General features: G+C 46.9%; 1 protein-coding gene across 1 annotated transcript in view; it reads left to right on the forward strand.

Moving 5' to 3' along the window:
• The window catches only part of LOC126521698 (flavin-containing monooxygenase 5-like), an 83193-nt gene extending 71644 nt beyond the window's left edge, over window positions 1-11549 (forward strand). The window contains exon 5 of the mRNA XM_050170433.3: window positions 11042-11549. Coding sequence (XP_050026390.2) covers window positions 11042-11392 — 351 coding nt within the window. The 3' untranslated portion in view covers window positions 11393-11549. The remainder of the gene's footprint in view (window positions 1-11041) is intronic.
• The last annotated feature ends 5285 nt before the right edge of the window (window positions 11550-16834 follow it).

A 16834-nucleotide genomic window follows, 5' to 3' on the forward strand; every position in this document is an offset into this window, starting at 1 on the left:
CGCCTGTTCGCGGACAAAAACTGTAGGAGATTTTTCGGATACATAGCGGTCAGTGGAGCTAACTGTATGGAGAAAAGTATAAAGCTTCCCTGCTTTCGCCATTTAGCGATTCTGTTAATTTGTGGATTTCAGTTTCGACCTATACTAGGACATAATAGTTTTGCGGAAACCCGCTAGGTGGAGAGAGGTAATTAATGAAGGGAAATGAGACATCCACCCAAGCGTATAGCTAAGTGCTACAAAGGAAACCCATACGGGTTCCTCGAAAGAAAAGCTTCGCAGTTGAAAAAGGGTTTCCTTTGTAGCACTTAGCTACGTTTGGCTGGATGTCTCATTTCCCTTTATTAACGAGCTATACTATGTACATCTCCGGAATTGCGAAATGCTGCAACACGAGCGTACTTCAACCGATTGCTTAGTGGATCGGCGGCGAAGGGTAATTGCATGCATTGTCATATAGCATCGCGTCGAGGAGCACACAAATTCAAGTGCACTTTCCTTGCGGTGAAAGCATGCAACGACGCCGCGGAAGCGGGTGCAGCAATTGTTGCAGCAATGATCAGCACACCGACCTGCGCGGGCTACGCCAAAACAGGCAGCCACAACAACAACAAAAAATTATGGGGCTTTACGAGCCAAGACCACTTTCTGATTATGAGGCACGCCGCAGTGGAGGACTCCGGAAATTTCGACCACCTGGGGTTCTTTAACGTGCACCTAAATCTAAGTACACGGGTATTCTCGCATTTCGCCCCCATCGATATGCGGCCGCCGTGGCCGGGATTCGATCCCGCGACCTCGTGCTCAGCAGCCCAACACCATAGCCGCTGAGCAACCACGGCGGGTCGCTAAACGACAGGACGAAGAGAGGGACACAGACCACAGCGCTCACTAACAATCTCTTTGTTCTTTCGGTCAGCACACACACATACTCTACCGCTATCTCAAAGCACAAAAGCAACAGAAATTCAACATGCGCAGGGGCAATAAACTGCAATCAATAAGATAGGAAGGCTGTCTCCTTCGGAAGGAGAGAAATGGAGGGGAGGCTTTCACGTGCTTCGCCGCTATTATGAATATGAAAGGCTTCGGAAATAAATCACGGTATTTTGACAAATAGGTCTCAACTCTAAAAGACGGCTTGCAGTCACATTCGTTGCAATGCAGTGACAACTGACTATCTCTAGCTTGTTTATGAACCTTGTTTGAGTGCTCGCGCTAGCGGTCATTGATGCACCACCCCGTTTGACCGATATAGAAACGCTTGCATGAAAGGGGAATCTTATAAACCACAGAGTCACAACAGTCAACGACAAACCTCTGCTTGTGCTGCTTTATACAACTTTTTTTTTTTTGTTCTCGGTCACCCGATTGGCTTGGTGGCACAGGCTAAGTAACTTATTTCCGGCAGTGAACAACAACCTAACGCCTGCCTTGGTGACAACCTTTTTCGAGATTATGGGCAACCTGGTGCAGATCTGATAACCGCAACCATTTACCGTGAGTGATTTTCAGATTGACCGGCTGCTGATTGCTTTCTTTTAAGGCTTGTTGCGAGGTTTTCAGCGATGCTAGTAGGCAGCCACAACAGACACGCACACAATAAGCGCAGCTGACGCGGAGGAATCGTGTATTTAGCTGTTCAGCTTGCTTATGCCGGCGTATGCTATAACGTGAAACGTGAGAAAAAAAAAACCAGCGAGAAAACGTCGTACGTGCTTCCATAAAAACACTGCCGGGTACGTCTGACGTACAGTCGTCCACAAAATATTATGGACCAAGGAATCTGAGAAAAAGCTTTATATCTTAGCAGCCTCACAACGGAGCCTGCATGGTGTTCGCGTTTCCAGCCGCTGCTACAGACGATGCGAACAATATAGTGATGTCCGGTTTTGCTGGCTACTTTTACAGGCTACTCGCAACTTCTCACTTTTGCTAGGACCCGTGGCCCGAAAACTTTTGTGGTTGACTGTATTTGCAAATAATGTTGAAGGGAGACGTCGGACATACGTTGAACAACAGCCATAATGCTATAAACGGCTACGATAACATCTATTGCTTAGCATGTGCGCAAATTTCTGAGAACACGCATTTGAATATTGCCACTTACGCCATCGAGCAAACATGAATACCAGGAGCAGAGCAAAGGTCTTGCCAGAAGGAAGTTACTAGTTGGCGTTCGGGCTGCCTCGCAGTTCAAATGTCAATTAACTTCCATCGCGCGCGCGTGCACACTCTCAACAACCGAGCATTCGGCATTTTTTCCTCAGTTGTGGTGGTCGGTGCAAGCGGCCGCGTCTGAAGCAGGAAAGCTCTAAATACGAAAGTTAGAATCGATATCAGCTAGGCAAAATGCTAGATAGCGATACGGGTAATAGAACGTAATTAAATCAAGCAGCCTAGGTGACTGTTTGTCCCCGCCCCGTTTCAAAGAGGATGCCAATACATATCATCATCATCATCATTGATATACCCAGAGCACGACCTTCGGAATTGGCTCAGGTCGTAAAGGAAAAACCAGCAGAAGCCATGTCACTACGACTGTCGACGGCAATGCATTTAGCATTGAATCCACACAGCGACGCAACGTATTGCCACCGTCGAAACGAGTTGTGCGTGAGGCGGGTACTGCAGCGCGACTCCTCTATCGCGCTTCCTCTAAGAACACTCGATGCCATCTGGCGCACCCCTGCCGCGAAGCCTGCGCGTGGCCCGCGAGATGCGTGGCGCGCCGGGGAACGAACCTCGAGGAACGCGTCATGCGGCAACCGGGCTCCTCCATCTCGCTTCTTTCTGGACACGCTGCGCCATCTGGTGGCACTGCCGAGAAGTGCACGCGTCGCCTCCGAGACGAGAAGCGTGGCGCGCCTGTGCCTGCGAGCGCTGAGAATTGTTCCCTCGCTTGCCGCACACTCAGTGGCACACATACTCGGTGACTCAAGCTGGCGAGACGTTCATTGAAGAGCGGCACATACCCAGTGCGTTCATGGCGCAGCTCGCTAAAGCGTCGGCGTCGAAGGCATTCATTGAAAAGCGGCATCTGCCCAGTGTATTTGCGGCACAGCCTGCTAATGCGTCCGGTTGCATGTCCTTGGGGAAACTTCGTGACGAGGGTTTGATTCGGCCCAGTATCGGATAAATCTAAGGGATCCTTTTCGTCATTGTAGGGTGGCACATGGCCAGTGGCGCAGACCTAGTTACCCAAGTTGGCGTCAAAGACGTTCACTGAAGAGCAGTAGACACGCCTACTTGCGCGTACCCAGCTACTCAAGCTGCCATCGAAGAGGCTCATTGAAGACAAGCGCAGACCGAGTGACACGCACCCAGTGCTCCAAGTCGACGTAAAAGAGTTTCTTCGAACAGTAGTGCCTACCCAGTCACGCATCTGACGTGATCCGTGTCGCAGTGAAAGGGATTCGTTGAAGAGCGGCACATGGTGTACCGTTGCCACATATTCAGTGACCCAAGTTGGTTCGACGGTTGATTTCGAACCCTGTTTCCTCACCACAGCAGCCCGATACGCTACCCATTTGACTACTGACTACTCAGGCGGGAAAATAGATAGATAGATAGATAGATAGATAGATAGATAGATAGATAGATAGATAGATAGATAGATAGATAGATAGATAGATAGATAGATAGATAGATAGATAGATAGATAGATAGATAGATAGATAGATAGATAGATAGATAGATAGATAGATAGATAGATAGATAGATAGATAGATAGATAGATAGATAGATAGATAGATAGATAGATAGATAGATAGATAGATAGATAGATAGATAGATAGATAGATAGATAGATAGATAGATAGATAGATAGATAGATAGATAGATAGATAGATAGATAGATAGATAGATAGATAGATAGATAGATAGATAGATAGATAGATAGATAGATAGATAGATAGATAGATAGATAGATAGATAGATAGATAGATAGATAGATAGCGCCCTAAAAGTGCGTGAAGTACCCTAAGAATGTTAACGCATAAAACAGTTTGTAATGTTCACATTTCCTTGCCAGAGCACAACAAATCAGTCGTCATGGATTTTTATTACACAATTTGTCATCAGGGACGAAGATACCCGAATGAGAATTCTTCCGCCATGCAGTCGATAGCAGATATCATAAGACGGCAGGCTCCTGAAATGAGATATCATTATCCTGCGCCGGGATACCGCATCCTCACGCCTTTTTCCTGCGGAAAAGCTTGCAATACAGCCAAGTTCGCTCATGGCCAAATGTCTCTATAGCGGAAGATTAGAGATAACAACGGTAATTACGGTAGAATTTAAGTAATACGGCTAACAGCACATGTACTGAAGGCGTTAGTCACCGGTTATCACACACCGGTGATGATAAACAGTGGCGATTTCGTCACAAATTAGTGGAACGCAAGCAATTAGCCCGCGCAGCGAGACCTATAAGGTGTAGTTTGGGCGCATGTACTGAAAAAGTAAGTAGTTATGTCGGAATATAAAAAAGGTGGCCTTCATAGTAATCCGTGACGCGGATGGCTGGCCTTCAAGAACATTTCCTGTATGTAGCAATTCCGTATTTCTCAAGGCCTCCTATACAGCTGTGCATACGTGGAACCAATATGAAAATTAATTGCTGTTGTACATGCAAGACTGCCTATCTTTCTTTCAGTGTTGAAATTATGAATATATAGTGGACGTTTTCCACCACGCAGATCAACAACCAGAACTCCACCGAAGTATAGCAGCAGTAGTGCGGATAATTAGGTTATAGTTGGCCCATCATTATTGAGAAAATAGGACGTGCGACGACGGAACACGAAGAAAATTAAAAATACAGCGCTTGTTTGAGTTCTTTTCCAATCTGTTCACGTTTCGCCCCGTCGCAACGCTCTACTTTTCGAAATAATAAGGTATAGTTAGGTGATACAAGTACACCGCGTGGTGAAGCATGCTCACGCCCTTGTTAGTTTATATAATTTGGGATTGAGAAGTTTACGACCTGGCAATTATGAACAGCTGGTGTCACAAATCCACGAAACCTGCCATTGCGCTTCTGAAAGAGGACATACTATCATATTTCAGTGGCTGCCGGGACATTGTGGCATCGTTGGTAATCACCTCGCCGATGACGCTGCCCGACGTGCCCAGGCTGGCTCACCGACACTCCTTATACCTTTATCCAGAGTCGACGCTGCAAGAGAGCTTCGCAGTCTCGCTCGTACAATCACGTTAGGTTGCTGGCATACACCTCAGAACTCTAAGTGTCGTTTACACAGCCTCGACCCATCACTGAAACTTACATTACCAGCGAACCTTCCACGACGTGACGCAACACTGCTGTGTCGGCTGTGGGTAGGAGTAGCATTCACCAACTCCTACAGCTATCGTATAGGAATGGCGGATTCACCAATGTGCGCTAAGTGCAAGTGTGAAGAGACCATCAGTCACCTTCTGTGCCACTGTTCTCGCTTCGATAATCAACGCGAGACTCTCCAGTGTGCCTTAAATAGACTGGATGACAGGCCATTTACGGAAGCGAAGATCTTGGGGGCCTGGCCTCATAGTTCATTGGCCCAGAAAGCAGTTCGAGCGCTTTTTCGCTACCTGAGGGCAACAGACTTGAGTGCCCGACTGTAGACATCCTACACCTAAGTTCTCTCTCTCCCTCTTTCACTCCCCATTCCCCTCCCCACGTGTAGGGTAGCAAACTGGACTCAGTCTACTTAACCTCCCTGCCTTTCTGTCTTCCCTTCTCTCTCTCTCTCTTGGGATGTAACGTCGATCGAAACTGCACGATGGATTATGAAGGACGCGGTTTAGCAGGGCAGCTGCGGATTAATTTTGACCACCTGCAGTTCTTTAACGCGTACCTTAACTTAAGTGCACAAACGTTTTTCGCGTTTAAAGTTTGTCTGCGTCGAAGTGCGGCCGGTTGGGATTCGAACCTGCCGCTACCTCAGCAGCAGAATTAACGCCATAGCCGCTGATCCATCGTGGCGGTGGCTATGTTAATGATAAGCGTGCGTAAAGCGATAAACTGCATACGCCCGTTCGCTTATAGATTAACAATTAAGTCATGATTCGAAGGAGCAATTTAATCGCTACACGACTAGTGTATTTAGAGATTCTGTAAATTTCTAACAACGTCCCCGATGCGCCTATACAACTTCGAAATTTGTCCCCGATGTCCCCTTCCCACAACGCACACACTATTACGTTTAACGTCGATGCGCATTGTATGTTCTCAAACTGCGAACAATTTCGTCCACCGACGAGCATAAGGAAACTGAATCAGCGCAAATTTGATAACCTCAAACGGCGTCCCCAGGTCGTACAACGTTGCAGTTTATTTAACGTGTTCTTCGCAAAGATACAAGATATGCCCGCTTCCTATGCCACGATCCGCTTAGGCATTACCAGAGTCCTTCAATAGCTTAATCATATCAATAGCTTCATCCATTAAAAGACTCCTCAATGACTAATATTTGTGAAACGGGGCACTGTTGAGTAACCCCGCAGATCTAGAGAAATTAACAGAACGTTGACATTCTCCCAAAGACGCCAGCAAATTACCACACACGCATCTAAACTTGCCGACGGATCAAGCTCGATACACGCCCAGCACCGTCTCCCAAGTTTATTTCGCCGGCTCCGATTGTTCTCCCGGGTGATTCCCGTCGACATCTCGCGACATCGCCACCGCACTAACAGCTGCAATAACAGCTGCATGCGGCTGTAAACGGGCGTCGTGGAGTTCTGGGCTCGAACGGGGGCCGGAACAAACAAGCGTACCCGCGAACAAGCCGGCGATTTCGAACGCCGACACGGCTCGCGAACGTCCCTGGGCAAGAAAGGCGTGATTCCGCGACCGGCATTGCCTGCCCGTGCAGGCCGCGGGGCTCGCCAGGTCGCCGCCGTCCCCTTGCAATGAGATACCGGGGCAACACCGAAACGCCGATGCTCTTTTTTTCCTTCTGTATACACAGCTGCAGTGTCTACATGCTGTAATATAAGAAAATTTTAAAAACTGCGGTGATTCTACTTGTCTTTCTTTCGTCACGTTCCGCTGAAGCGAGAAACGACTCGCAAGGACGGCGGAAATCCCGGAACGAGCGAACTTCGCAGCGGAAATCGCGCGCCTTCCTCGCGCGATTTTTGTCGCAGCGATTAGCGCGAGGAAGTAACATTACGCGAACTCGCTCGTCAAGTGATGTACCGGCGATATTCGGGACCACTGTAGATGTTTGCCATCCGTCGTCGTGGTTTTTTTCTTTCTTTTTTTTTTTTTCCCCCGCGAGGCGATCGAGACCATTTGCGAGCTGCGAGACACGGTGCAACGTATCCGCGGTTTAATCCAACGAGTCTCCTAACTGATCAAGTCGGAAACTCTAAGTAGACTTCTCTTTTTTATGTTTCTCGAGCGGAAGTTTCTCGTGATGACGACACTCACTTTATTTATCGCGGGGACACAGAGACAAAGAAACAACGCGAACACGCGCTACGGCGCACTTTGTATTCAACCGTGGTTTTATTTAGAACCGACAGCAGCTTTGTACAGTAAGTAAAGCTGCAGTTTTCGTCTTAGATATATATAGCTCAAACGAGCAAAACAACTCTCTTACTCGTGGTGTATACCCGAACCTGACATGCGACTATATCACAAATAGCTTGATTACTTGTTGAGCATTGAAGTCTCATGAAGAACATTTTTATGTTAGACGTATATGTTGAGTCGTCATATAGTGCATCTCCTGGGCACACACTTATGAGTCGTTTTACGTTACACGCGTTTCGATTGCTTTCATATTAACAACGAGAGATCCGCGACAACTAACGTTACATCAGGAGTACCCCAAGGAAGTGTCTTAGCCCCAGTATTATTCTTAATCTTTATTAATGACTTACCAGCATATGCTTCACAGAATGTCAAACTTTTTGCAGATTACTGCGTTCTTTTCCAGGAAATTAACGGCCTTGATGACCATAGAACTTTATATAACGCCATAACAGCAGTTTCCCAGTGGCGCAAGGACTGGCAGATGGATATAAATCTAAAAAAGTCCGTTCTATTATCTATAAGCAGAAAAAAACATACATCAGCCTTCCAGTACACCCTTAACAACATTCCTCTTGCATCTGTTCATGAGCATAAGTACCTTGGTGTGACACTAACATCTGACTTCAGGTGGGATTCTCACGTTAACAATATCACATCAACCGCAATAAGACAGCTATTCTTCGTTTACGGAGGCCTTAAACTAGCACCATCTGAAACAAAGTTACACGCATATAAAACACTTATAAGACCGGTTCTAGAGTACGCCAACACCGTTTGGTTCCCGTTTACTAACAAGCTGATTAAAAAACTTGAAGGGGTACAGCGAAAAGCGCTGAGATACATATATAATAAACACTCCATCACAGACTCACCAACAGCATTACTGAAACGGGCAGAACTTCTAACCATACATAACAGAGCCAAGCTTGCTAGACTAAAAATCATGTGTCAGTTAATACACAATCAACTTAAACTGCCTATTATGAAATACATATCAACGTCCTAACTCGTCATAAACACACACACACATTAAGCGAATTTTCATTCCGCACTGATCTTTTCAAATACTCATTTTTTCCAAGGGCGACACACGAACGGAATAATCTTAACACAAGTACCACTGACAGCTCATCCTTAGATACGTTTGGTACCCTGATTGCGGATCAACTATACGCATTGCAGCAATAATTCTTCACATTGTTTACGTAGTTCCTTGTTGCCTTGTTATTTTAACGGTGTTTGTGCTTGGCTATAATTACGGCAATGATGCAATACATTTCTTTTCTTGTTGGCATTATTGTAACCTTGATTGTTGCGTGACTGTTATTACCTTAATACTGACCCTGTAACTGGTTTCTGTAACTGCAATTATTGTTGTCATAACCTCTCCGTTCTATTTATTCTTTTGTATAATCACATAATCAAATTGTTATATGCCCAAGTTTTCTATTGTATAAGATTTAGTAACACCTTATAACATGTTCCTATGTATCACATACAGCCCTTCCTGTTACAATCCCTGATGGGATTCACAGTATCAATAAATGAAATGAAATGAAATACGGCCCGTAAACAAGTTTTAGATACTTCTAACTGCTCTCTTCAAAGACAAGGTAGCATACCTTTAAAAGGAGTCACGTAAACAATATATGATCTCCCTCCCCCCCCCCCCCAACCCGCCTTCACCTCCTGTTGATACCGATTATACACTGGATGTGCACTGGAAGAGCGTGAATAGATCAACATATGAAATGCGCTCTATGGTTTTGTACTGGTTCTAATTATTGATTAATAATAAATTCCTGACTACGATCACACAAAGGTCCTGTATATTCAAGCTTAGACTTTACAGGTGTTTTATATAATGTTAATTTATGAGAAGACGATACCCTTGAAAAGTTACGGCGTAAATAACTGAACGTACGATTAGCATTATTAATAGATAGTTGACATGACTTTGCCAAGAAATATTGGCAGTAATGTGAACTCCTAGATAATTATAAGAGGTTGCTTCGTCTAGCACAGAACAATTAACGCTATAGATAGGAGGGTTAAAAGTAGCCGATTTTCGGAGGATTCTCTTTACCACACACACACACACACACACACACACAAACACACACACACACACACACACACACACACACACACACACACACACACACACACACACACACACACACACACACACACACACACACACACACACACACACACACACACACACACACACACACACACACACACACACACACACACACACACACACACACACACACACACACACACACACACACACACACACACACACACACACACACACACACACACACACACACACACACACACACACACACACACACACACACACACACACACACACACACACACACACACACACACACACACACACACACACACACACACACACACACACACACACACACACACACACACACACACACACACACACACACACACACACACACACACACACACACACACACACACACACACACACACACACACACACACACACACACACACACACACACACACACACACACACACACACACACACACACACACACACACACACACACACACACACACACACACACACACACACACACACACACACACACACACACACACACACACACACACACACACACACACACACACACACACACACACACACACACACACACACACACACACACACACACACACACACACACACACACACACACACACACACACACACACACACACACACACACACACACACACACACACACACACACACACACACACACACACACACACACACACACGTATATATATATATATATATATATATATATATATATATGTATATATATATATTTATATATATATATATATATATATTGCATGCAAACACACTTGCCAAGCACGCCAGTTACTGATAGCGTAAAGGTCAGTCTAAAGCGTTGTAACGCCAGTGTAAGATGGCATTACGCGATAAATTACATAGTCATCTGCATATAGCCTAATAGATGACTGAACTAGATTAGTTAGGTCTCCAACATAAATTAAACATAGAAGGAGGCTGAGGTCAGAACCCTGCGGCACACCCGAAGTAAGTGAACAGGAAGTCGGATCGAAATCACTAGCTGTCACAAATTGATCCGATAATTCATTCTTAATTATCAAATTAGATACGACTCCTTTCCCCTTTCTTTGGTTGCGTTTTCATGTCACATATTTTAAAAGCTTGTGACTTTGACGTCGAAATGAACATTTGGAAGTAGCGCCTAATCGTGTTGTTTTCGTCTAAGTTGCACTGAAGCTATTGTGTCTTACAAATCGCACCAACTCGCCAAACAACGTGTACTACTGATTGTAGTTCCGATGCTCCATAGCCGTGTACCTGCCGGGCCGGCTGACGGCACCAACACACCCGAGACAACTGCCTACAATGCTGTCTTCTCCCGTTTCTACACGCAGTTGGCCGACGAGATCGGCGTCAAGCCGAACCTGGCACGCCTCGCCATCAAGGACCCGCAGCTCGCTTTCCGTCTGCTGGTTGGGCCCAGCCTGTCGTACCAGTATCGTCTGCAAGGGCCCCACACCTGGCCCGGGGCGCGGGACGCCATCTTGGGCTACGAACAGCGCGTGCGCAGAGCGCTCTGCACGGGACCCGACTTCACCGCCACGAAGGACGGAAAGGGGACGCTGCTTACCAAGCCCAGCGTCGAGTTCCTACTGTTCATCACTCTAGCTGTGCTGTTGTTTTCGTGGCTTCTGTCCAGCGGTCTCTTCTTCCCGCAATCCTGGTCGCCGCCCTTGCGTGTCTGACGAAGGCAGAGCGAAGTGCAACTGACTCTTCCAATATGCGCGACGTTCGCGACAAAAGGAGCGCGAGAGTTATTTTGTCCCTGTAAAGGGGATTGTAACATTATACACCTCAATCTGGTGCTGGAAACACCTTATTAAAAGAGACAGCGCATCCGAACGTGCTCTCTGGTGTTGCGTCTTGGACTTCGTGGTACAACTGACTTCGAAAGTTTACACAGAGGTACACACACAAGTACCATTGTTTTTCCTACGTCATAAAATCACGTGTGCTAACAAGGTGAGCTCAGTGACCGCAAGGTGTCGTTGGGGTGAAGAAAGCAACATCGCTTTAGAACAAAACATACGGCAGACGAGACACCGGTTGGGTGTCCCACGAATGTTATCAAGCCAAAGGGCTCTGCGAAATATTTTGATGTTGCCGCTGTTTTGCACGCCGTAATACGCGCCTGCCATCGAGTGCATAGCGCATGAATTGCAAAGCATGAGTCAAGGAACAGATTAAGAAACCAAAAGGCTCAAGACCGGCAAGGGCTTCCTTCTTCCTGCTCATACTTCCCCGATCCCGGGGCACAGAGGAACCGGAATTTATTAAGCAGTCTGGTAGGGCCACGGAACAAACGCGTCACCACCGTTGACGTTTGGTTGATGACGAACGAATCGACGGTACTCCTCGAACCGTGGACGCAATTCTGGGACGCTGTCAAACACGCCATCGTCTAAACTTTGATTGGCCGGCAAGGCTGCTAAAAGTTTTCTGATTGCTTCAAAGTACCAACATGGCGGTACCTGACAACACGGAGGAATTCAACAGCGTCGAGAATAGCGTCCCGGCTCGTGAGCTCCCGGTGCACAGAGCAATCGGATCGTGCAGTCCTCAGAATTGTCCCTGCGGCGATGAGAACAAGATGTTATACCAGGCCATTCACGACGTGGGATCGCGTGCTACACGCACAGGGCGTACTTGTACGTTCATCCAGCTGGCAATTTAAAGAGCAGCAGCGACTCCACCCAGAATTGTGCTCAATCGTAGCCTCGAACCACGCACGATGCTGGCCCCCCCGATTGTCCTTCCCAGGCTGCCCGCAACCTATAAGCAAATGACATTTAGGCAAACGCCAAATGCGCCTACGTATACTTGCTTCCAAGCACGTGTACTTTGCCGGTCGTTTTTCCTCCAATTTCCGGGTTAAAGCATTCGCGCTCATTTGCCTAATACGAGACTTCCGGTGTAGTTTTGTGCGCACAAATTCGCTCACATCGCACGCGCACGGTGTTCCAATCTCAAACAGTTCGGTGGGTCATGCAGACATTACTTCGTGGCGTTTCAGCTTATTTGTTGGATTCGCGCTTCTGGAAACGGGCCCGTGGCACGCGAGGTCTGCACGAGCTTAAGGCTAAATAGGGACCACGTAACCTACACAACCTGGCGGCAGGCAGTACGGCACATGTCTGCCTTTTACGGTCGGTTCGCTCGACCTTAATCGTGGGCGATTACAACCCGCGGAACGAGCCTGCACAAGTTTCGCGCGTAGTTCAACCTCGCAAGTTGCCTTGCGGCGCAAATCGGGAGCCTCTGGACAGTGCGAGCAAAACGCTTTCGCTTATTGCAGGTCCCTTGTGTGCTGGCGCCGTATCGTGGAGGTCGCTCGTGGCTCCTGCTTGCGTTTACGTCGGGACAGATATTTTTCTTGTCGTCATCGCAAATTCCCGTAAGGCCAGTGACTGTGGTGCGCTGCATGCTTTTTTAACGCAATACACCTCGAACCTATAGGGTGTGTACCCCTGAGTTTTCAGTAACTCACACAACAGGACATGCATGAGTAATCGGCTTGCTCTTTGAAGCGAGACGCTATACCGCCGCGATTGCGTGCACCGAATGTGCAAGATTCCGCGAGATGATCCCGGTAACTAAAACTCAAGAACTGTTTTGATAGAGCCTCAGCCGTCGAGGCAGGGAAAATGAATCAAATAAAGACAGGATGGGAGATATACTGCACAAGAGGAAGAAGATCGTTGAAGAGGACTAATGGACGGACCCAGGCGCAGCCCGTAAGTAAACAGTGTACACGCCAATTTTCCCGGAGCGCATTTTATCGCCGGTGCAATAGTAAATCGAGATGTCCCTATACGGTATTCCCCTTTCCTCAGAAACCATGAATGTTCCCCTCAAGGTGGGCGCCTGAAGCAGTCGACATTCTTTTGAAAGCCTGAAGTATTTGGCGACAGAAGAGCGAAGTAATCGGCGTTTGGTGTTTCCTGGTTGTCTTTTAGCCAAGAACTGACTGACGTCCCAGTACTTATATATTTCCGGTGATCTGACGAGAACCGGCATGTTCAGCATGACATGGCTAATGGTCATTCCATCGTATTCTGTAACGTTGCATTCCTCGATATATCGGGTGTCCCAGTTAACTTGGACCAAGATTTTAAAGAAAACCCAAGAGCTCTAGAGAAATCGTACCGATTACATAGTAGCCGTAGTCGTTTGTACTTACAACCAGTGTTTTTTTCATCACGATTTATTAATTAATTTATTACTTTTCATTAGTGACCTTCTTAATTATTGCTTGAGTCGCAAACATATCAATTAGAAAGTTGTAGAGCCCCTAAAATAACCTCCGAATCAAGCATTTCTTTCATGCTCAGCTTTGCCTCGTTGTTTTTTCAGAAAAATAACAAAAGCGCGCGAAACATCCAAAATATACGAAATAGACACGCGCTCGCGCGCCGCTACTCAACGCTCCCAAGCAAATAGCCACGGATACACGGCTTTACTAGCGGTGGCAGCTCGATACAGGGCTTCATGCTATGTTGTTGTCGCAGCATCATGAGAACACGCCGTCGATGCATTGATAAGCGTAGAGGAGCCGTAGCACTGTAAAATAATTTACAGCCTAAGAAGTGAAAAAGGGTGTAAATGTGTCTATAACACACACCCTTAGGGTGTCCGTTATATAGATAACACCCTAAGGGTGTGAGTGATAGACACATTTACACCCTTTTTCACTTTTATAAATTATTTCACAGTGAGTGGGGTATTGCGACGCCGGGAAACCATGACGGCGCACTTGGGACTGCAATGTTGCTCACTCATCTTGTTCTGCAGGTAGGCGCGCCCGGAAGGTATGTTCCTTTTATTGCCTTTAGCAATAGAAACAAATTTTGCGCAGGCCATGTACATCTTATGCGTTTTGGCGGATCTGTACGGCCAGCATATGCTGTTATCGAATACGTAAGTCATTTCTGCTTGACGTGTCAGTGCGTAGATAAATAACGGGATCTGAACGGTACGACGCCAGTGATCTGCTCTTGAAAAAGACAGTCATGCTTTTCACGAATGATCAGAAGGCTAAAATAATCCTGGCTCTGGGGGCGGCGCATGCCGACAAGAGTAAGGCAGCCAAGCTATTCCGGATGTGGCATTGTGGAGAACGGCCTAGTCTGTCAACAATGCTTAGAACGTACGAAGTCCTTTACGAGGTAGCTTCATAAGAAAGCGACACAGGACTGCGACGGTAGTTCAAGAAGCGGAAACGGATGTTTTGGCATTCTTTGCTGCTAACCCTCACGGTAGTGTGCGCGACGCCAGTGCGGAGGCCGGAACCTCAAGCTCATCAGAGTGGAAGACTTAAAAAAAGGTCATGTGCACCCGTACCATGTACATCTTCATCGGAAACTCGAAGACCGAGAGCTTTAAAACAGACTTGACTTTGCCAATTGGATTTTCACGAAATGTGTAGAAGAACTGGACTTTCTCACTCGCGTGCTCTGGACAGATGAGGCTAATTTGTCCAGAAACGCACAAGTTAAGCTTCACAACGCGCACTACACTCTAAAAACAGTTGCACCCTTCGGGGTGTATATTTGTCCCACAACAATAATCGTCATCTGTCTTGCCCGCGTTTCCTTTCTTTAACGCTGCGAGCCCGGTACTTCCCAGTCACGAACGGCACGCGCGTTATCAGTGTGACGCAGCATTCTCGACAGGAAAGTAGCGAGCGCCGAGTTTTCAAGAAAGGAAACGCAAGCAAGGCAGATGACGATTATTGTTGTGGGACAAATATACACCCCAAAAGGTGCAAACTGTTTTTAGAGTGTACAGGAGTGATAGGAATCCCCACTGGTCGGCAGAAACACGACAGAAATACCAGTGGTCGTTCAATGTGTGGTGCGGTATTTTTGGTGGCAACATCATCAGACCCATCTTTTTTGACAAGATACTAACGACGCAACGCTACCTCAACGTCATCCTTGAGGGCCCCGTGAACGACGTCTGCTGCAACGTTCCACTTGCGCACCTTCGGAACATCTGGTTTCAACACGATGGTACTCCTGCGCATAGTAGTCAATCTCGAGCGCGGCTCGACAAGCTTATCCCTGAACAGTGGATTGGCCGGCACGGACCTGCGCCCTGGCCTGCAAGGTCGCCGGACATGACACCACTGGACTTCTCCTTGTGGAGCTACGTGAAAAATCGCGTCATAGCAGCGAAACTACCACACCGCACGCATTATAAAGGCAAAAATAAGAGGAGCCTGCCGCAAGACTCCAACGTCGTTGGCCAAAGCTGCAACAGAACAAGTGTTGGAAAGAAGCAAGTACTGTATTGCTTCAGAGGGTGACCAGTTTGAGCCCGTGCTATAAGTGGCAGTGGAAAATAAATGCTCACAACTGGTGTAAAACGTGACTAACGCACCTTCATGATGTCACCCTATTCTTACACAAAAGAAGCTTGCGACAAAGATAGAAATAGGTAAAAAACTGCTTTGTTTTGCCCCTTTTCGGAAGTTCAAGAAACAGAAAGGGTAAATTGCTAAAGCAGTTGCACCTTTGGGTTTTTCTCTGTGGGCGGCTGTGACGCCTTGCGTGCTTTTCGTTTATTCTTTATTGAAATAAACTCCTGAGCACCTCTTTTCTGTTCTTCTGAGAGCTGCCTTATTTGATTTCTCGTGCTCTTTTGCGCAACTCTTTTTAACATTGATTGAATGTCTTTTGTAACTTTGTTTCATGATACGCGAAGGTTAAAGCTATCCCGCGTGCCTCAATATCGAGCACAACATTCTTGCGTCCGCAGGTGTTGACGCTTATCGCACCGCACTATTTAGGTCGCGAAACCTCTCGAGCCATCTTACATGACGAAGCCTTGTACGATGCGGCTATAAACGAATGCCGCCGTGTATCTTTCAAAGGTTGCTTGGAAGCGCTTGAGTAGCGGCGCGCGAGCGCGCATCTATACACTCTTCACTCTTAAAATTGTTGCACCCTTTGGGGTGTAAATTTGTCCCACAACGATAATCGTCATCCGCCTTGCTTGCGTTTCCTTTCTTGAAAACGCGGCGCCCGCTACTTTCTTGTCGGGAATGCTATGCCATGCTGATAACGCGCATGCCGTTCGTTACTGGGAAGTACCGGGCTCGCCGCGTTAAAGAAAGTAAATGCGGA

The sequence above is a fragment of the Dermacentor andersoni genome, chromosome 6 (genome assembly GCF_023375885.2).
Source record: "Dermacentor andersoni chromosome 6, qqDerAnde1_hic_scaffold, whole genome shotgun sequence".
Lineage (NCBI taxonomy): Eukaryota > Metazoa > Arthropoda > Arachnida > Ixodida > Ixodidae > Dermacentor > Dermacentor andersoni.